At 36.9% G+C, this 21,762-nt stretch overlaps 1 protein-coding gene across 6 annotated transcripts in view; it reads left to right on the top strand.

Moving 5' to 3' along the window:
- Window positions 1-21,762, top strand: part of RNF170 (ring finger protein 170) — a 44,843-nt gene that overhangs the window by 7,940 nt on the left and 15,141 nt on the right. For all 6 annotated transcript variants that reach the window (XM_032837970.1, XM_032837972.1, XM_032837973.1 and 3 more), the window contains one exon: window positions 20,820-20,895. In XM_032837970.1, the coding sequence (XP_032693861.1) occupies window positions 20,820-20,895 (76 nt within the window). The remainder of the gene's footprint in view (window positions 1-20,819; window positions 20,896-21,762) is intronic.

The raw sequence follows: 21,762 nt of genomic DNA, 5'->3' as shown, positions 1-21,762 counted from the left end.
GTAATTTTCATAATTGAATCCTTCAATTTTTAGGTAATAGAGATAATAAGTACAATATATTTTAATTCTTGGGGCGCCTGGGTGGCTCAGTCGTTAAGTGCCTGCCTTCTGCTCAGGTGTCCCGTTTGGGCCACCTGCTCTCTAGGGAACCTGCTTCTCCCTCTCCTACTCCCCGTGCTTGTGTTCCCTCTCTGGCTGTGTCTCTCTCTGTCAAATAAATAAATAAAAATCTTTAAAAAAAGAGAAGTACTTTTAGTCTTTAAATAGAAAAACAGGCAAAGGAACAAAGTTGGACAGTATGGAGGGAATTAAGATTAAAGTTAAAATTACTGTTATAGAATCAGGAATTCTATAAACTTAGAATATAAATATAAATATAAACTCAGAGGCTTTAGGTGTTTATATATCATTAAGTAGACACTAGGATATAAACTAGAAATTTAAGTGTTAACACAAGGAGATAAATAAAATTTTATGTATAAGTATGTGTCATTGAAAACAAAGAAAAAAATATAAAATAGAAAAAATAATTTCTAAAATTACAAATCAGTGAGTTTGCTCTAAAATTATAGAAAAGATTTTTAAACATCAAGATTCTTAGATATGACACAAAATATGAGCGACGAAAGAAAAGAAATAGATAAATTAGACGTCATCAAAATTCCCAACTTGCATGCTTCAAAGGATATCATCAAAAAAATGAAAAGGCAGGGGCACCTGGGTGGCTTAGTTGATTAAGCATCAGCCTTGCACTCAGGTCATGATCTCAGGGCCTGGAATCAGGGCCTGGAATCAAGGTCTGCCTCAGGCTCCCTGCTTCTCCCTCTCCCCCATCCCTTCCCCCTGCTTGTGTTCCATGTCTGTCTACAGTCTCTCTGTCAAATAAATAAAATCTTAATAAAAAAGAATGAGATGCAGATATAACTTTATCATGTGGAAGTATCCATGATAAATTTTTGAGCGAGAACTGATGATTGAAAGACACATCACAAAACCAAAGGTCAAGTAAACTATACTGTTTAAAAATTATTTTTGATAAAATTAATTTTAAAATATTTTGCTTTTTCCTTATTTTTCTAATTTTCCTGCTATGGGTATTTATTACTTATATAATAAAAGTTTTCTCCACAGACTGGAAAGATATGAAGTGCAAACCAAAAGTTTGTTTGTTTTTTTTTAAATTTAATTTAATTTATTTATTTGACAGAGAGAGCACAAGTAGGGGGAGCAGCAGGCAGAGGGAGAGGGAGAAGCAGGCTCTTTGCTGAGCAGTGAGCCTGATGGGGGGCTTGATCTAAGAACCCTGGGATCATGACCTGAGTCGAAGACAGATGCTTAATGACTTAGCCACTCAGGTACCCCCAAACCAATAGTTTTATATTTAAAAAGGCAATTGTATGTTGTAGATGTGAAAAACGTAGCAGTATTATGCTGCATTAGTCAAATAACCAGATAAAGGACACATTTGGGTAATTTACAGTTTGGGTGAATAATTTTAAACTGGTAAACATTCAGGGGAAGTTATCAGAGTGGGTAAAGCTATAAAAACCATATAAAATGCTTGAAGGGACTGGGGATATCGAGCTTAATGGAAAAGTCTGTTGGACATAAGAGCTGTCTTTAAATATGATCAGGGCTTATTTTATTGAAGAATTAGATTTATTAGATTTATTTTATGTGGCTTCATGGACAGAACCAAGGCCAATAGATAAAGATAAATAATAGATTTTGGTTCTACCTTAGAAGTAACTTTTCAAAATATATAAGGTACTTCATATTATACTTAGAATCTTCAGTCTGTCATATGATTAGGTAAGAGGTCAGTTTAAGTTCCTATCCAGCTCTTCAGATTCAAATTCAGTTGGCAGTTGTAATCCTGTTACTTCTACTGAAGTTATCAATTAGTAATGAGTTGGGAGAGGGGAGCATGTGTAGTTTACAACTTAGATAAAACTTTTGTCTCTTTTCGGTAATTTCTTTGAGGTTTTGAGCCACTATAATTATTTTTTTGTATTGTGGTGAGATAAACACAGCATAAAATTTACCACTTCGGGAACACAGTTCATTGGCATTAAGTACATTGACAATGTTGTCTAGCCATCACTACTCCCTTGCCAGAACTTTATCATTCCAAACAGAAACTACCAGTTGAGGCGCCTGGGTGGGTCAGTGGGTTAAAAGCCTCTGCCTTCCGCTCAGGTCATGATCCCAGAGTCCTGGGATCAAGCCCCACATCTGGCTCTCTGCTCAGCGGGGAGCCAGCTTCCCCCTCTCTCTCTGCCTGCTGTTCTGCCTGGTTGTGATCTCTGTCAAATAGATAAATAAAATCTTAAAAAAAAAAAAAAAAGAAACTGTACCAGTTAAACAATAACTTCCCGTTCTCCTTCCTTCCAGCCCTTGGAAACCTCTGTTCTACCATTTATCTCAATGAATTAGTCAATTCTGGGTACCTCATAAAGTGGAATCATATAATATTTGTTCATTTGTGTCCGGCTTACTTCACTTAGCATAATGCTTTCAAGTTCCAGCTACATTCTGGCATGTATCAGACTAGCATTCCTTCTTATAGCTGAATAATACTCCATCGTATGTATATACCATATTTTGTTTATCCATTTGTTTTTGATGGACATTTGAATTGCTCCCATCTTTTGGCTGTTAGTTCGACAAATACTGATACAACATTGAACATTAGTGTACGAGTACCTGCTTTCAATTGAAATTGCTGGATCATATGGTAATTCTATTTTTAACTTTTTTTTTTTTTAAGATTTTATTTATTTATTTGACAGACAGAGATCACAAGTAGGCAGAGAGGCAGGCAGAGAGAGAGGGAGGAAGCAGGCTCCCCACTGAGCAGAGAGACCAATGCAGGGCTCGATCCCAGGACCCTGGGACCATGACCCGAGCTGAAGGCAGAGGCATTAACCCACTGGGCCACCCAGGTGCTCTTATTTTTAACTTTTTAAGGAAAGTTTTTCACATTAGCTGGCCCATTTTACATTCGCAGCATCAGCAGTGAACAGTGGTTCCAATTTTTCTGTATCTTTGTCAACACTTGCTACCTTCTATTTTTTAATAAATGTCATCCAAATGGGTGTAAAGTAGTATCTCATTGGAGGTTTTTTTTAAGATTTATTTATTATTTATTTGAGAGAGAGGAAGTGTGCGTGCATGCACATGTGCTAGTGGGTGGAAGAGGGGCAGAGAGAGGAGAACCCAGAAGCAGACTCCCCACTGAGTGCAGGCCAAATCCCAGGACCCCAGGATCATGACCTGAATGGAAATCAAGAGTCCACCGCCTAATAGGCTGAGCCACCCAGGTGCCCCTCTGGTTGGAGTTTTGATCTGCATTTCACTTACGATGAATGATGATCATTTCATATGCTTATTAACAATATATTTGTCTTCTTCGAAGGAGTCTATTCAGGGTCTTTGCCAATCTTTGAATTGGGGTGTTTGCTTTTTATTTTCAAGTTATGAGAGTTTTTGTTTGTTTGTTTTTGTAGACACCCAACATGGGGCTTGAACTCAAGACACTGAAATCAAAAGTCTCATGCTCTACCAACTGAGCCAGCCAGGTGTCCCTTTGAGAGTTTTTTCCCATTGAAGTATAGTTGACACAAAAGTTATGAGAATTCTTTATATATTCTGGTATTACTCACTTATCAACAATATGATTTCTAGATGTTTTCTTCTATTCTGTGAGTTGTCTTTTTACTTTCTTTATAGTGTCCTTTAATGCACAAAGTTTCTAACATTGATAAAGTACGATTTATTTTTTCTTTTGTTTCCTATGTTGTTAGTGCCATATTTAAGAAATCATTGCCAAATCTAAGGTCACGAAGATTTTCTTCTATGTTTTCTTCTAAGACTTTTGTAGCTTTAGCTCTTAAGTATAGGTCTTTGATTCATTTTGAGCTCATTTTTGTATGTGATAGGAAGTAAGGGTCCTTCTTCATTCCTTTGCAGTTTTCCCAATAACATTTGTTGAAAAGACCACCCTTCTTTCTTGAAGGGTCTTGGTATCTTTTTTTTTTTTTTTTTTAAGATTTTATTATTTGACAAAGAGACACAGCGAGAGAGGGAACAGAAGCAGGGGGAGTGGGAGAGGGAGAAGCAGGCTTCCCACTGAGCGGGAAGCCCAGATTTGGGGCTCAATCCCAGGACCCTGGGATCATGCCCTGAGGTGGAGGCAGACACTTAACAACTGAGCCACCCAGGTGTCCCAGGTCTTGGTATCCTTATCAAAAACAACTTGACCATTTATATGATTTTATTTCTGGATTCTGTGTTCTATTCCATTGGGACATATGTTTGTCCTTAGGTCAGTACCATACCATTTTGATTACTATAGATTTGTAGTAAATTTTGAAATCAGAATGTATGTGTCCTACAACATTGCTCTTTTTCAAGATTGTTTTAGCTAATTGGGGTCCATTGACATAACATAAATTTTAATTTGGGTCTTTCTTTCTTTTTAAAGATTTTATTTGTTTATTTGACAGACAGAGATTACAAGTAGGCAGAGAGACAGGCAGGGGGCAGGGAAGCAGACTCCCTGCTGAGCAGAGAGCGGGATGTGGGGCTTGATCCCAGAACCATGGGATCACGACTCGAGCTGAAGACAGAGCTTTAACCCACTGAGCCACCCAGGTGCCCCAGTTTGGGTCTTTCTTTCTTTCTTTTAGAGTAGATGATTTTTTTCCCCTAGTTTTTATTTTTAATTATAGTTGACATACAATATTAGTTTTAGGTATATAAATGGTAATTCAACAGCTTTATGCATTATCAAATGCTCACCACAGTGAGTGAGTTTAGTTGCCATCTGTCAATGTATTAAATTATAGTATTATTCTCTGTATTTCCTATGCTATACTTAACATATTTGTGATTTATTTACTTTACGTTGGAGAGTTTATACCTCTTAATCACTTTCACCTATTTTGCCCATCCCCTTTCCCTCTTACAGCCATCAGTTTGTTTTCTGTATTTAGGAGTCTGCTTCAGTTTTTTATTTTGTTTGCTCATTTGTTTTGTTTTTTAGATTCCAGATATAAGTAAATTCATATGGTGTTTTGTCTTTTCTCTGACTTGTTTCACTTAGAGTAGTACCAGCTAGGTCCATCTGTGTTGTCTTGAATGGCAGGATTTCATTCTCTACCCTTCCTAGATTTCATTCTTTCTTATGTTGGGTAATATTGTGTTGTGTACATGTATCACATCTTCTACATCAATTCATCTATCAAAGGACACTTAGGTTGTTTCTGTATCTTGGCTATTGTCGATGATGCTGCAACAAATATAGGGGTACATATATCTTTTTGCATTGGTGTTTTTATTTTCCTTGGGTGACTCCCCAGAAGAGGGATTATTAGATTATATGAGATTTCTATTTTTAATTTTTTTAAAAAATATTTTATTTATTTATTTTTTTGACAGAGAGAGAGAGCTCACAAGTAGGTAGAGAGACAGGCAGAGAGAGAGGGGAAGCGGGCTCCCTGCTGAGCAGAGAGCCCAATGCGGGGCTCGATCCCAGGACCCTGAGACCATGACCTGAGCCGAAGGCAGAGGCTTTAACCCACTGAGCCACCCAGGCGCCCCTATTTTTAATTTTTTAAAATTAAAACTGCCATTTGATTTTCCACAGTGGCTGCACCAGTATACATTCCTACCAGTAGTGCACAAAATTTGCCTTTCTCCACATTCTGGCCAACACTTGGTTATTTCTTATCTTTTTGATAATAGTCATTTAGACAGGCGTGAGGTAATGCTTCATTGTTGTTTTGATTTGCATTCCCTGATGATTAGTGGCACTGAGCATCTTTTCAAATGTCTGTTGGCCATCTGGATGTTTTCTTTGGTAAAATGTCTATTTGGGTCCTTTTACCATTTATTAATCAGATTATTTGGGGGTGTTGTGCTAAGTTGTATGAGTTCCTTATATATTTTGGATATCAACCCCTTAGTGGATATAAAATTTGCAAATATCTTCTATTCAGTAGATTGCCTTATTACTTTGTTGATAGTATCCTTTAGTGTGCAAAAAGCTTTTTAGTTTGATGCAGTCTCAATAGTTTATTTTTGCTTTTGTCTCCCTTGCTTGAGGAGACAGATCCAGAAAAATATTGTTAAGGCTGATGTCAATATAGAAAATATGTACATACTTTGTTTTCTTCTAGGATTTTTATGTCAGGTCCTAATTTAGGTCTTTAATCCGTTTTGAATTTATTTTTGTGTATGGTATACAAAAGTGGTCCAGTCATTCGCATGTAGCTATCCAGTTTTCCCAAGACCCTTAATGAAGAGACTGTCTTTTTTTCCCATTGTATATTCTTGGTTCTTTTGTTGTACATTAATTGGCCATAAAAGCATGGGGTTATTTCTGGACTCTATTCTGTTCCATTGATGTTTGTATCTACTTTTGTGTCATACCATATCCATACTGTTCTGATTACTATAGCTTTATAGTATATTTTGAAAACTGGATTTGTGATACCTCCAGCTTTGTTCTTTTTTCTCAAGTGTGTTTTGGCCATTGGGGCTCTTTTGTGGTTCTGTATAAATTTTAAGATTATTTGTTCTAGTTTGTGAGAAATGCTGTTGGTATTTTCTTTTCTTTTTTTCAAAGATTATTTATGGTGGATAGGGGCAAGAATCTTCAAGCAAACTCCCCACTGAGTGTGGGGCCTGATGCAGGGCTTGATCTAATGACCTATGAGACCATGACCTGAGCTAAAACCAAGAGTCAGATGCTTAACTGACTGAGCCACTCAGGTGCACCAAAAAATGTTATTGGTATCTTTGTAGAGATTGCATTGAGTCTGTAGATTGCTTTGGGTACTAGAGACATTTTAACTATGTTAATTATTCTAGTCTGTGAGTGTGCTATGTCTTTCCACTTGTTTTTGTTGTTTTCAGTTTATTTCATTGGTGTCTTATAGTTTTCAAAGTACAGGTCTTTAACTTCCTTGGTTAAATATATCCCTAGGTATTTTATTCTTTTTGAGGCAGTTGCAAATGGGACTGTTTTTTAAATTTCTCTTTTTGCTGTTTTTTTGTTAATGTATAGAAATGGAGCAGATTTTTATATATTAATTTGGTATACTGCCACTTTCCTGAATTCATTCATTCTAATAATTTTTGATGGAGACTGTAGGGTTTTCAGGGTATACTATCATGTCATCTGCAAATCATGACCATTTTACTTTTTCACCAATTTGGATGCATTTCATTTCTTGTTTGATTACAGTGAGTAGGACTTGAGTAGTGTGTTATATAAGGAATGTGAGGAGGATGGACATCCTTGTTTTGTTATTGCTCTTAGAGGAAAGCTTTCTACTTTTGACCATTGACTATGACATCACCTGTGGGTTTCTCATATATGTCCTTTATTATGTTGAGGTATCTACCCTCTAAAACCCGTTTTATTGAAAGTTTTTATCATGAATGGATGTTGAATTTTATCAAATGTTTTTCTGCATCTATTGAGATGATCATATGATTTTTATCCTTTATTTAGTTAATGTGGTGTAACATGTTGATTGAATTATGGGTATTGAACCTATTTATTATTGTGAAATGACTCCCACTTGATCATAGTGAATGAATCACTTAATGTATTGTTGAATATGGTTTGCTAATATTTTGTAGAGTATTTCTGCATCTGTGTTCATCAGAGACATTGGTCTGTAATTTCCTTTTTTTTTTTTATTGTGTCTTTGTTTAGTTTTGGTATCAGGACAATGATGGCTTCTTAGAATACATTTGGAAGCATTTCTTCTTTTCTATAGTTTTAAAATTGTTTGAGAAGGGTAAGTATTACCTCTTCTTTAAGTGTTTGGTAGAATTTACCTGTGAAGCCATCTAGTCCTGGACTTTCTTTCTTAGTTGTGTTTTGATGATTGATTCAGTTTCATTATTAGTCACTGGTTTGTTCAGATTTCCTAGATCATCTTGATTCAATCTTGGAAAATTATATATATTTCTAGCAATTTATCTTCTTCTAGGTAATCCACTTTGTTGGCATATAATTTTTTGTAGTAGTTTCTTAAAATCTTCTGTATTTCTATAATGTTGGCTGTAACTTCTGTTTCATTTCTGATTTTCTTTTTTTTTTAAAAGATTTTATTTTATTTATTTGACAGAGAGAGATCACAGTAGACAGAGGCAGACAGAGAGAGAGAGAGAGGGAAGCAGGCTCCCCACTGAGCAGAGAGCCCGATTCGGGACTTGATCCCAGGATCCTGAGATCATGACCTGAGCCGAAGGCAGCGGCTTAACCCACTGAGCCACCCAGGTGTCCCTCATTTCTGATTTTCTTTATTTGAGTTCTTTTTTTCTTGCTGAGTTTGGCTTAAGATTTATCAATTTTGTTTATCTTTCCAAGAACTAACTATTAGTTTCACTGATCTTTTCTTTCTGTTTCTTTTTCTTTTTTTTTTTTTGGTCTCTATTTCATGCATTTCTACTCTAATCTTTATTATTTCCTTCTTCTAACTCTGAGCCTTGTTTATTCTTTTTCTAGTTTCTGTAGGTGTAACATTTGTTTATGAGATTATTCTTGTTTCTTGAGGCAGGTCTCTATTGCTATTAACATCTCTCTTAAAACAACCTTTGCCGGATACAAAAGGTTTTGAACCTTTGTGATTCTATTTTCATTTGTCTCCAGGTATTCTTTTTTATTTCCTCTTTGATTTCTTTGTTAACCCATTGGTTATTTAGTAGCATGTTGTTTTCCATCCACATGCTTGTGTTCTTTCCAGTTTTTTTTTCCTTGTAATTGATTTTGTTTCATGTAATTATGATTGGAAACAATGCTCAATAGGATTTCAATCTTCTTAAATCTATTGAGACTTGTTTTGTGCCCTAATGTGTGATTTGTCCTGAAGAATGTTCCATGTGCACTTTAAAAGAATATGTATTCTGCTCTTTTTGGATGGGATGTTCTATACTTAACTGTTAAGTTCATCTGGTCTAATGTGTCATTCTAAACTATTGTTTCTTTATTGATTTTCTGCCTGGATGACCTATTCATTAATGTAAGTGGGGTGTTAAAGTCCTCTCCTATTACTGTATTGCTGTCAGTTTCTCCTTTGAGTCTGTTAGTCATTGCTTTGTGTATTTAGGTGGTCCTATGTTGGGCACATAGATACTTAAAATTGTTATATCTTGTTCCTGGATTTATCCTTTCCATTATGTAATGTCTTTCTTTATCCCCTGTTAAAATTATTGTTTTATTACTAAAGTCTATTTAAGTAGTGCTATCCCAACTTTTTTTTTCCTCTTGTAAGACGTGTCTTTTCCCATCCCTTCACTTTTGGCTTAGGTCTGAAGTTAATTAACATTTGATGAATCTTTTTTGGGGGGAGGGGAGGGAGGTTTCAGGAGTAGAATTCAGTGATTCATCACTTACGTATAACACCCAGTGTTCATCCCAAGTGTCTACCTTAATGCCCATCACCCATTTAGTGCATCCCCATACCCTCCTCCCCTGCAGCAATCCTCAGTTTGTTCTCTACAGTTAAGAGATTTCCCTCCCTCTCTGTTTTATCTTAGTTTATTTTTCCTTCTTTTCTCCTATGTTCATCTGTTTTGTTTCTTAAATTCCACATATGGGGGAAATCATAATGATATTTGTCTTTCTCTGACTTATTTCACTTAGCATAATACACTCTAGTTCTATCCACATTGATGCAAATGGCAAGATTTTATTCTTTTTTTTTTTTAAGATTTTATTTATTTATTAGAGAGTGCATGAGCAATGGGGAAAGGCAGGGGAAGTGGGAGAAGCAGACTCCCCACTGAGCCAGGGATCCTGATGCAGTGCTCCTTCATAGGACTCTGAGCTCATGACCTGAGCCAGAGGCAGATGCTTAACTGACTAAGCCACCCAGATGCCCCAAGATTTCATTCTTTTTGATGGCTGAGTAATGCTCTGTTTTATATATATATATATATGTATATATATATATACATATATATATATAAATTCACACATACACACATATATGCATACACACACATATTTTATATATATATATATATATATATATATATATATATATATATATACACACAGTGTGTGTTGAAGGGCATCTTGACTCTTTCCACAGTTTGGCGATTGTGGCCATTGCTGCTATGAACATTGGGGCTCTTTTTCATAATTTGGCTATTTTTTTAAAAAGATTTTATTTATTTATTTGAGAGAGAGCAAGAGAGAGCACATGCAGGGGTGAGGGGGAGAGAGAGAGAGGGAGAAGCAGACTCCCCAGTGAGCAGGAAGCCTGATATGGGACTTGATCCCGGGGTTCTGGGATCATGACCTAAGCTGAAGGCAGATGTTTAACTGACTGAGCCACCCAGATGCCCCTTGGCTATTGTTGATAGTGCTGCTGTAAACACTGGGGTGCATGTGACCCCTTTGAATAAACATTTTTGTATCCTTTGGATAAATACCTAGTAGTGCAATTGCTGGGTCATAGGGTAGGCATCTTCCTTTTTTTTTTTTTTTTTTAAAGATTTTATTTATTCATTTGACAGAGAGAGATCACAAGTAGGTAGAGAGGCAGGCAGAGATAGAGAGGGAGAAGCAGGCTCCCCGCTGAGCAGAGAGACCGATGCAGGGCTCGATCCCAGAACCCTGAGATCATGACCTGAGCTGAAGGCAGAGGCTTAACCCACTGAGCCACCCAGGCACCCTGGCATCTTCCTTTTTTTATGCATTCAGTCACCCAATGACTTTTGATGGGAGAATTATTTTTTGTTAAGATTTTAGTTATTTATTTGAGGGAGAGAGAAAGCATGAATAGAGGGGAGGGGCAGAGGGAGAAGAAGCAGACACCCTGCTGAGTAGGGAACCCAATGCAGGGCTTGATCCCAGAACCCTAGGATCATGATCTGAGCCAAAGTTAGATGCTTAACCAACTCAACCATCTAGGTGCCCCAAGAATTCAGTTTATTTACATTTAAGTGATTATTGAATGCACCCAACATGCATAAAACAGTTAATACGTAAAATACATAAAACAGTTAATAACAAACATAAAATAATTGATAGTAATAGAATACTCCACTTATATCAATGGACAGATCATCTGTATAGAAATTCAACAAGGAAACTGGCTTTGCAGTCAAATGCTCTACCACTGAGCTATACCCCTAGAAACTGGCTTTGAATGACATACTAGGCCAGAGTGATTTAACAGACATGTTCAGAACACTCCATCTTAAAACAGCAGAGTACACATTATTTTCAAGTGTATCTGGAACATTCTCCAGAATAGATCACATATTAGGCCACAAAACAAGTCACTCAACACATTAAAAAAAATCTAAGTCATATAATTTATCTTTTCTGGCCACAATGCTATGAAACTAGAAATCAACCACAAGAAAAAATCTGGGAAAAACATAAATACATGGAGGTTAAATAATATGCTCCTAAATAATGAGTGGGTCAACCAAGAAATCAAAACTTATATGGAAACAAATGAAAATGAAAACAACAGTTCAAAATCTTTGGAATGCAGCAAAAGTGGTTCTAAGAAGGAAGTTTATACAATAGAGACCTACCTCATGAAGCAAGGAAAACCTCAAATAAACGACTTAACCTTATACCTAAAGGAGCTGGAAAAAGAGGAACAAACAAAAATCCAAACCCAGCAAAAGGAAGGAAATAATTAAAATTAGGATAGATATAAGTGATATAGAAAGTAACAACAACAAACCCACTAGAACATATCAATGAAACCAGGAGCTGGTTCTTTGAAAATATACAACTGATAAGCCTTTGGCAAGACTCATTTAAAAAAGAGAGAAAAAGAGAGAGGATCCAAATAAACAAAATCACTAAAGAGAAGTAATAACCAATACCATAGAAATACAAGCAATTAAAATAGTATTACAATATTGTAAAAACCTATATGCCAACAAATTGGACAACGTAGAAGAAAATGGATAAATTCCTAGAAACATATGACCTACCTATATGGAAGGCAGGAAGAAGTAGAAAATTTGAACAGGTTGATTACCAGCAATGAGATGAATCAGTAATCAGAAAACTACCAAAAAACAAACATCCAGGAACAGACAGCTTCGCAGGAGAATTCTACCATACATTTAAAGAAATGATACCTATTCTTCTCAAACTATTACAAAAAAATACAGAGGAAGGAAAACTTCCAAATTTATTCTGTGAGGCCTGTTATCACCCTGATACCAAAACTAGAGAAAGATACCATAAAAAAAGAATACGCTAATATCGCTCATGAATGTGGGTGCAAAGATCCTCAACAAAATATTACCGAACTGTATCTAACAGTACATTAAAAAAAATCATACACCATGGTCAACTGGATTTATTCCCAGTATGTAAATGTGGTTCAGTATTCACAAAACAGTCACTGTGAAACACATCAATAAGAGGAAGGATAAAAACCGTATGATCATTTAAACAGCCCTTAGAGCCTCCTGGCCTGGTCCTGGGAAACTCTTAAGTCTTAGGGCCATAAAAACTGGAGTGCCCTTTCCTTTTTTTTTTTTTTTTTAATTTAATTTTTTTCATTGTTCCAAGATTCATTGTTTATGCACCACATCTAGTGCTCCATGCAATACATTCCCTCCTTAATACCCACCACCAGGCTCATCCATTCCCCCACTCCCCTCCCTTCCAAAATACACCAAATATTCCAAAATAATCTGAGTTTGGTTCTCAGAGTCCACAGTCTCTCATGTTTCATCTCCCCCTCGGATTTCCCCAAGTTCACTTTTCCTTTCCTTCTCCTAATGTCCTCCATGTTATTCCTTATGCTCCACAAGTAAGTGAAACCATATGACAATTGACTTTCTCTGCTTGACTTATTTCACTCAGCATAATCTCCTCCAGTCCATGTCCATGGACAGTTCTGTCCATGTCGATACAAAAGTTGGGTATTCATCCTTTCTGATGGAGGCATAATATTCCATTGTATATATAGACCATATCTTCTTTATTCATTCATCTGTTGAAAAGCATCTTTGCTCCTTCCAGAGTTGTGGCCATTGCTACTATGAACATTGGGGTACATATGGCCCTTCTTTTCACAACATCTGTATCTTTGGGGTAAATACCCAGTAGTGCAATTGCAGGGTCATAGGGTAGCTCTATTTTTAATTTCTTAAGGAATCCCCACACTGTTTTCCAAAGTGGCTGCACCAACTTGCATTCCCACCAACAGTGTAGGAGGGTTCTCCTTTCTCCACATACTCTTCAACACTTGTTTTGTGTCTTGTTCATTTTAGCCATTCTAACCTGTGTAAGGTGGTATCTCAGTGTGGTTTTGATTTGAATCTCCCTGATGGCTAATGATGATGAATATTTTTTCATGTGTCTGTTAGCCATTTGTATGTCTTCTTTGAGTGCCCGTTCCTATTCTGACCCATTCCCAGGTTTATGGGTTGCTGTTTAGCAAAACAGAAGAGCCTCTAGTACATTAGTACATTTAGTAATAGAGGAGTAGGGGAAGGTGTTGGTGTAAACATAAGGGCACAGGCTCAGAAAAGAACATTTCAGCATCATAAGAAAGGATAAAGACCATACAGTCATTTCAGTAGATGCAGAAAAAGCATTTTACAAAGTACAACATCCATTCATGACAATAACCTTCAACAAGGTAAGTTAGATGGAACATACCAGAGCATAAGACAGGCCATATATGAAAAACTCATAGCTAATATCATACTCAATGGTGAAAAGCTGAGAGCTTTCCCCTAAGGTCTGGAATAAGACAAGGATGTCCACTCTTATCACTTTTATTCAACATGTACTGGAGGTCCAACAATCAGATAAGAAAACAGTATAAAAGGAATCTAAATTTGTAAGGAAGAAGCAAAACTGTCATTATTTGCACATGACATGAAACTATTCATAGAAAACCCTAAAGACTGTCAAAAAACTACTAGAACTAATAAATGAATTCAGTAAAGTTTCAGGTTACAAAATCAGTGGACAAAAATCTGTTGCATTCCTATACAGTAATAAAGAAGTGGCAGAAAGAGAAATTAAGAGAAGAGTCTCATTTACAGTTGCACCAAAAACAAATATTTAGGAATAAATTTAACCAAAGAGGTGAAAGATGTATACTTTGAAAATTATAAAACACTAAAGAAAGAAATTTAAGGCAATGCAATGAAAGGGAAAGACAATGCTCAAGCAATCTTGAAAAACAATACTGGAGGTATCACAATACCAGACTTAAAATTACATTATAAAGCAGTAACTGGCATAAACATAAGACACATAGAGTAGTGCTTGGGTGGTTCAGTTGGTTGAGTCTGACTCTTGATTTTAGCTCAAGCCTGGGGCTCAGGGTCATGAGTTGAAGCCCCAAGTTGGGCTCCACGTTGGGTGTGGAGCCTCATTAAAAGAGAAAAAAATACACACATAGATCAATAGAACAGAATAGAAAACCCAGAAATAAACCCATACTTACATGGCCGATTGTCTTCTTTTTTTTGTTTTTAAGATTTTATTTATTCATTTGACAGATCACAAGTAGGCAGAGAGGCAGTCAGAGAGAGGATGGGAAGCAGGCTCCCTGCTGAGCAGAGAGCCCGACGCGGGTCTCGATCCCAGGACCCTGAGATCATGACCTGAGCTGAAGGCAGAGGCTTTAACCCACTGAGCCACCCAGGCGCCCCACATGGCCAATCTTCAACAAAGGAGGCAAGAATACATAAAGATAGTCTCTTTAATAATGGTGTTGATAAATCTGTACAGCTGCATGCAAAAGAATGAAAATGGACCACTTTTTGTCACCACACACATTAATTCAAAATGAATTAAAGACCTGAATGTGAGACCTGAAACCATAAAAATTCCAGAAGAGAGCATAGGTAGTGATTTCTTGGACATCAGCCATAGTAACGTTTTTCTAAATTTGTTTCCTGAAGTAAGGGAAATAATAACAAAAATAAACTGTTGGGATGACCTCAAAATAAAAAGCTTCTGCACAACAAAGGAAACAGGCAACAAAACAGAAAGACAACCTACTGAATGGGAGAAGATGCTTGGAAATGATATATCCAGTGAGAGGTTAGTATCCAAAATATATGAAGAACTTCTACAACTCAATACCAAAATACCCAAATAATACAATTTTAAAAACGGGCAGAGGGAGTGAATAGATGTTTCTCCAAAGGAGACATCTGGATGGCCAACAGACACATGAAAAGATGCTCAACATCACTTATCAAGGAAATGCAAATGAAAACTGATGAGATACCACCTCAGAGCTGTCGAAACGGCTAAAATCAAAAACACACAAAACAACAAGTGCTGGCAAGGATGTGGAGAAAAAGGAACCCTTGTGCACTGTTGATGGGAATGGAAACTGGTGCAGCCTCTGTGGAAGCAGTATGGAGGTTCCTCAAAAAATTTAAAATAGAGTGATTCAGTAATCACTCTACTGGGTATTTACCCAAAAAAATACAAAACTACTAATGAACAGGATCCATGTACCCCTGTGTTTACTGCAGCATTATTTATGGTAGCCAAAGTATAGAAGCAGCCCAGGTGTCCACTGATAGATGAATAAAGAAGATGTGGTATACATATACAATGGTATATTATTCAGCCATAAAAAAAGGAATGAAATCTTGTCATTTACAAAAATATGGATAGAGCTACAGAGTGTAATGCTAAGTGAAATAGTTGGAGAAAGACAAATACCTTATGATGTCACTCATATATGGAATTTAAAACAAAACAGATGAGCAAAGGAAAAAAATGTGAGAAAGATAAACCAAGAAACAGAGCCTTAATTATAAAGAACAAACTCATGGTGGTTACCAGAGGGGAAGTTGTTAAGAGGATGAGTAAAATAGGTGATAGGGAGTAAAGACTACACTTAAAATGGTGAAAAAAAATTAAAAATAAAAAGTGATTATTGATAAGTTTGTAGTCACTGACATTTTGTCAGCTATTCTCTGGTTGTTTTTGTTCTTCTCTTATCCTTTCTTTTGCTCTCTTGCCTTGTAATTTGAGGATTTTTTTTAAGTGTTTGCTTGGATTCTGTTCGTATGTTTTGTGTATCTATTATGGGCTTTTGGTTTGTGGTTACCATGAGATTCATATATAACATCCTACGTATATTTAGCTGTCTATATATACTGGTTAAGTTGAAGATGCTTAAGTTCATACACATTGTAAAAGCAATACATTTTTGCTCCTTCCCCTGCATGTTTTATGTGCATGATGTCATATTTTACATGTATTTTATGTATGTCTTTTTTTTTTTTAAGTTAGCTCTGCACATAACGTGGGGGCTTGAACTCATGACCCTGAGATCAAGATTCATATGTTCTCTTTTGTGCATGTGTGTGTATCTCAACTAGTTTCTATAGATATGGTTGATTTTACTACTTTTGTATTTTAACCTTCATACTAATTCTATGAGTGAATGATCTACTGCCTTTACTGTATGATTGCTTTACCAGTGAAATTTTTTCCTTTCATAATTTTGTTGCTTATAGTTTTGACATTCTCTTTTCTGCTTAAAGAAGTCAACATTTCTTGTAAGGCTGGTTTAGTGGCGATGAACTCCTTTAACTTTTGTTCATCTGGGAAACTTTTTATATCTCCTTCAATTCTGAATGACAACTCTAGCAGATAGAGTATTCTTGGTTATAGGCTTTTACTTTAGGAATTTGAATATATCATACCAGTTATTTTTGGCCAACAAAATGTCTGTGAAAAATCAGCTGATAACCTACATCTTAGAAATATTGTCTTCAGTCTGTGAACACAAGATGTCTTTCCATTTTTTGTGTCTTCTTAATTTCCTTCAGCAATATATTATAGTTATAATAAATTTGTCTTAAGCTGTTGTGAATAGTTGCCATTTGTTGACATACCAAAAGCCAGTCCAAAAGGTTTGGTAAAGCAGTTTAACGTATAAACCACAGACTTGTGCATTTGTAAACTTTGATTAAAACTTTGTTTCTTGACCCAGGGTTTGGGCATCATTTCCTTCTTCATATTAGAGCTTCCTGGCTTCTTTCCAGGGCCACGTAACTTGTTGATTTTGGTTTCTCCTTTCGAAGAATAATGAAGGACCATTAATCATTAGTAAATGATGTACTTTGTTTCTGTATTAGACTCACTGTTTTCCTGGCATCTTACTTTATTCAGACCTACTTAGTGTTATTTCTCATAGCTGAGATGATCACATTTTTTAAAAGATTTATTTATTTATTTTAGAGAGTGAGAACATGAGTAGGGGGAGAGGGAGAGAGAGAATCTCAAGCAGACTCCCCCCTGAGCGCAGAGCTTGATTGCATAACCCTGAGATTGTTACCTAAGTAGAAACCAAGAGTCATATTTTTCTTTTTTAAAGATTTTACTTATTTATTTGACAGAGAGAGAAAGGGAGCACAAGCACGGGGAGCAGCAAAGGGAGACAGAAGCAGGGAGCCCAATGTGGGGCTCGATTCTGGGACTGTGGGATCATGACCTGAGCTGAAGGCAGATGCCCAATCCCCTGGTCCACCAGGGGATTTTTTTTTTTTTTTTAAGATTTTTAAAATTTCTTAGAGAGAGAGAGAGCATGCGCGCACACGTGTTGTGAGCACACAAGCAGGGGAGTGGCGGGCAGAGGGAGAGGCAGGCTCCTCCCTGAGCAGGGAGCCTGCTGTGGGACTTGATCTCAGGACTCTAGGATCATGACCTGAGCGGAACGCAGCTGTTTAACCAGCTGAAGCACCCAGGCGTCCCTAGATAATCATATTTTGAAGACTGTCTAATCTAGCTTTCAGTCTGTCTTAATTATCCCTTTATTTTCTAGATTTTTGGTTCTGTGCTCATAGTTGCTAATCACACTTAACTTCCGAGCTACAGGCCATGTCAGCATCTCAGGCTGTTTGTTCTTGTTCTCTGGCTATACTTTGACTTTTCTAACATTCTACTACCAGATTTTACAGTCTTTTACCTTCTCCTTTATGGAAAGAAACCAAAAGAAAGACCTTACAGTTACATGGTTTATATCTATACTCTGAAAAATACTGTCTTTTTCCAATGAGAAGGGAATGGTTTTCAAGTGTCCTAGAGAAATGTTTAGTTAGGTGTGTACTGGTACTCAAATAAGATGGTTCATGTGCTGTGCCCTGATAGATTGTTTCCACCAGAGGGTAGCTTTCTTCTGGAGATGTTTACTCAGTCATGAGAAGGTACTATTTAAAATAAATAATCCGGGGCGCCTGGGTGGCTCAGTTGGTTGAGCATCTGCCTTTGGTTCAGGTCATGGTCTTAGGGTCCTGGGATTGAACATCGGGCTCCTTGCTCCGTGGGGAGCCTGCTTCTCCTTCTTTCTCTCTCTGCCTGCCTTTCTGCCTAGTTGTGATCTCTCTCTCTGTGTCAAATAAATAAATAAAATCTTCTAAAAAATAAAATAAATAATCTACCGAAATTTAAGATATTTAAACAGTTCAAGTAGCTTTATTACATTCATGGTTTATGTTATGTTATGTTATGTTATGTTATGTTATGTTGTGTTATTTGAGGAGGGGAGCGGAGCAGAGGGAGAGGGAGAAGCAGGCTCTTTTCCTCCACTGAGCAGGAAGCAGTATGTGGGGCTTGATCCAGGACCCTGGAATCATGACCTGAGCCAAAGACGGACACTTAACTGACTGAGCCACTCAGGTACCCTTATGTTTAGTTTACGATTAGATATTTGACTTTTTTTTTAATGTTCTGTCAGAACTAATGTTCATGTTTTGTCAGCTTTTTATCTAAAATTTGAATTATTTACTAAAAGTTGAATAATAATAAGATGTATTTTAAAAACTTTTCCCTGTCTCATTAGGATATTCATGTAGAGGGGGGTGTTTTTTGTTTTGTTTTGTTTTTGTGTGTGTTTTGTTGTTTAGTTTTTAAAGATTTATCCATTCATTTTGGTGGGGGGAGGGGAAAGGGAGTGAGAGAACCTCAAGCAGACTTCCCGCTGAACAGAGCCAGACACAAGGCTCGATCCCATGACCCTGAGATCATGACTGGAACCAAAATCAAAAGTCAGAAACCCAACTGACTGAGCCCCCCCCCCAGGTGACCCTGATTTAGAGCTTTTATCACTGTTGACTATTAGCTCACCGGGAGAATAAAGGCTCTTATATACTAGAGTAATGCTGGGATTTTGTGAACTTAAAATATTGCTGTCAAAAGTATTAATATTTAGAGCGTGGATGGCTCAGTTGGTTAAGCCCAGGTCATGATCCAGGAGTCCCAAGATTGAGTCCCACATCAAATCCCACATCAGTCTTCCTGGTCAGCTGGGAGTCTGCTTCTGCCTCTAACCTTCCCCCACCCACTCGTGCTCTCTCTCCCTCATTCTTTCTCTCTCTTAAATAAATAAAATCTTTAAAAAAAATGTTTAAGTTTAAGGGAACCTGGGTGGCCAAATGGAATTAAGTGAATCAGATGGAGATCTTCACCCTCACCCTGCCAGCCTAACCACGAGTTCTGATTTCCAGTCACCCACATGTCTTATCTCATCCTTTATTTCAGCCTCTAAATTCTTGCCTTTGAGTCTCTGTTTGAATTGTTAATGTTAAGATATTAGTGGTATGTTAGGTTTGGGCTTTTCTATATGATACAGTGTTATTTTCTGCTACACCCCTCCCCTTATAGGTGGAAAGATCTAATTAGATATGGATAAATGTTCAAATGCATAATAATATAATTATGTAGTTGGCTTTTTTTGGAAGGAATTTTACAGAAGAAATAAATGTATTAGTTATTCTTCATATGATTTGTAAGCCTGCAGTTACATGAAATAAGATACAAGGTCTTAGGCCTCTGGATTTCATCATTTGCCAGTTGAACCTGAAATCAGCCCATACTTAGTGATCCTAGAATTCCTCACAGAGTAACCTGGAATGTTCAGTCCTGGAATTGGAGAGTTATATGCCATCATTTGCATTTATGAAGTTACCAGTAGTTCTTGGTTGAAACTTAGACCCATAAAGAAAACTGATTTGAGGGGCGCCTGGGTGGCTCAGTGGGTTAAAGCCTCTGCTTTCGGCTCAGGTCATGGTCCCAGAGTCCTGGGATCAAGCCCCACATCGGGCTCTCTGCTCAGCAGGGAGACTGCTTCCTCCTCTCTCTCTGCCTGCCTCTCTGACTACTTGTGATCTCTGTCAAATAAATAAATAAAATATTAAAAAAAAAAAAAAGAAAAAAGAAAACGGATTTGAGGTGCCTGGCTGGCTTAGTCAGTAGACCATGTGACTCTTAATCTCGGGGTCCTGACCCACATTGGATGTACAGATTACTTAAAAAAAAAAAAAATCTTCTTTTTCTGCCATCTTGGAGCCTATGGACGCCTGCTAGGAACAGGACATCTAAAATGCCAAAGCATGTCTGGAGGGCTGTGGTCCAAGGCCATTTTTGCTGTAAGCTGGGTCTTTGGAGTCATAGGGAGCACATAGTTCTTCAAATGGAAGGTGTTTATGCTTAAGATGAAACAATTCTATATAGGCAAGAGGTGTGCTTCTGTGTATAAGCAAGGACCAACACAGTGACTCCTGGTGGCCAACCAAACAAAACCAGAGTAATCTGGGGAAAAGCTTGTTCTCATGGAAACAGTGGCATGGTTCATGCCAAATTCCAAAGCAGCCTTCCTGCTAAAGCCATTGGCCACAGAATCCGTGTGATGCTCTACCCTTCAAGGATTTAAACTAAATGAAAAGTAAATAAATAAAGGTGTAAAAAAAAAAAATCTTACAAAAAGAAAACTGATTCATCTAACAATATTTTACATTCAAACTTATTATGTTTTACTCAACAGAAATGCACATCAGAACATTCACCCAGAAAACCAAGAGTTAGTAAGGGTACTTCGGGAGCAACTTCAAACAGAACAGGTACTGTTGTTACATGGATATGTGCATTTATATAAGGAGTAACATTTATTATTCCCCTTGCATATGAAATTGTGATGAAAGAGCAAATAACTTTTTGGAAACATGAACTGATTTCCTGCTTTGTTATTTAAACTATTCTATTGATTGTATATTTTCAAATTAGGTAAATGACTAGTCTTAACTACTCAGATATTTTCATAGGTGTGTGTGTGTGTTTGTGTGTTTAACTTGCTTTAAAAACAGCAGTTTTCCTGTTATTTGTGAGGAAATAACCACCGTCTAATTGGCTTTAATGAAATGTAGTAGAAAAACTATTTTTTTTTTACCCAATGACCTACATATTGCCTGGAGACCTACAAAAAGAGGACTACAAGGGGTGGCTTTTTGTTCCTCTTCTTTTTCTCCCGTGGTCAAAGTTAGCAAAACTAATTAGGCAAAGAAGAAAACTTTTCTTTCCCTTCTGTGCTTTTCACCAGATGGACTCTAAGAGCCAGAAATATAATATGTTTCATGAAGGCTGGACTGAGTAGGATATTGTACATCTTCATGCCAAAATAGCTTATCTTAAAAAAATAAAAATTGATTTCCCACTCACCAATCAAAATTTAATTCCAAAGAGTGTTTCACAATTTATTCATTCACCAGATATTTATTAAACATCTACCATATGCCAGACACTGTTCTAGGCATTAAGGATTCAGCTGTGAGCTAAACAAATAAGAATTCCTGCCTTCAAAACTTAAATTCACTGATGCAGAAGTAGTTTAAGCGTGTTAGTAGTACTCTGGTACTCTGTTCCAGAGCTGCTGTTAGTAATAATTCATGCTGGGATAGTGTTTTCTAATTTACAGAGTGTTTTCACATACA

This window comes from Lontra canadensis, unplaced genomic scaffold, assembly GCF_010015895.1.
Source record: "Lontra canadensis isolate GAN:19392208 unplaced genomic scaffold, GSC_riverotter_1.0 scaffold101, whole genome shotgun sequence".
Classification (NCBI taxonomy): domain Eukaryota; kingdom Metazoa; phylum Chordata; class Mammalia; order Carnivora; family Mustelidae; genus Lontra; species Lontra canadensis.
The sequence above is the reverse complement of the archived record's forward strand: the minus strand, read 5'-3'. Positions and strand labels throughout refer to the sequence as shown.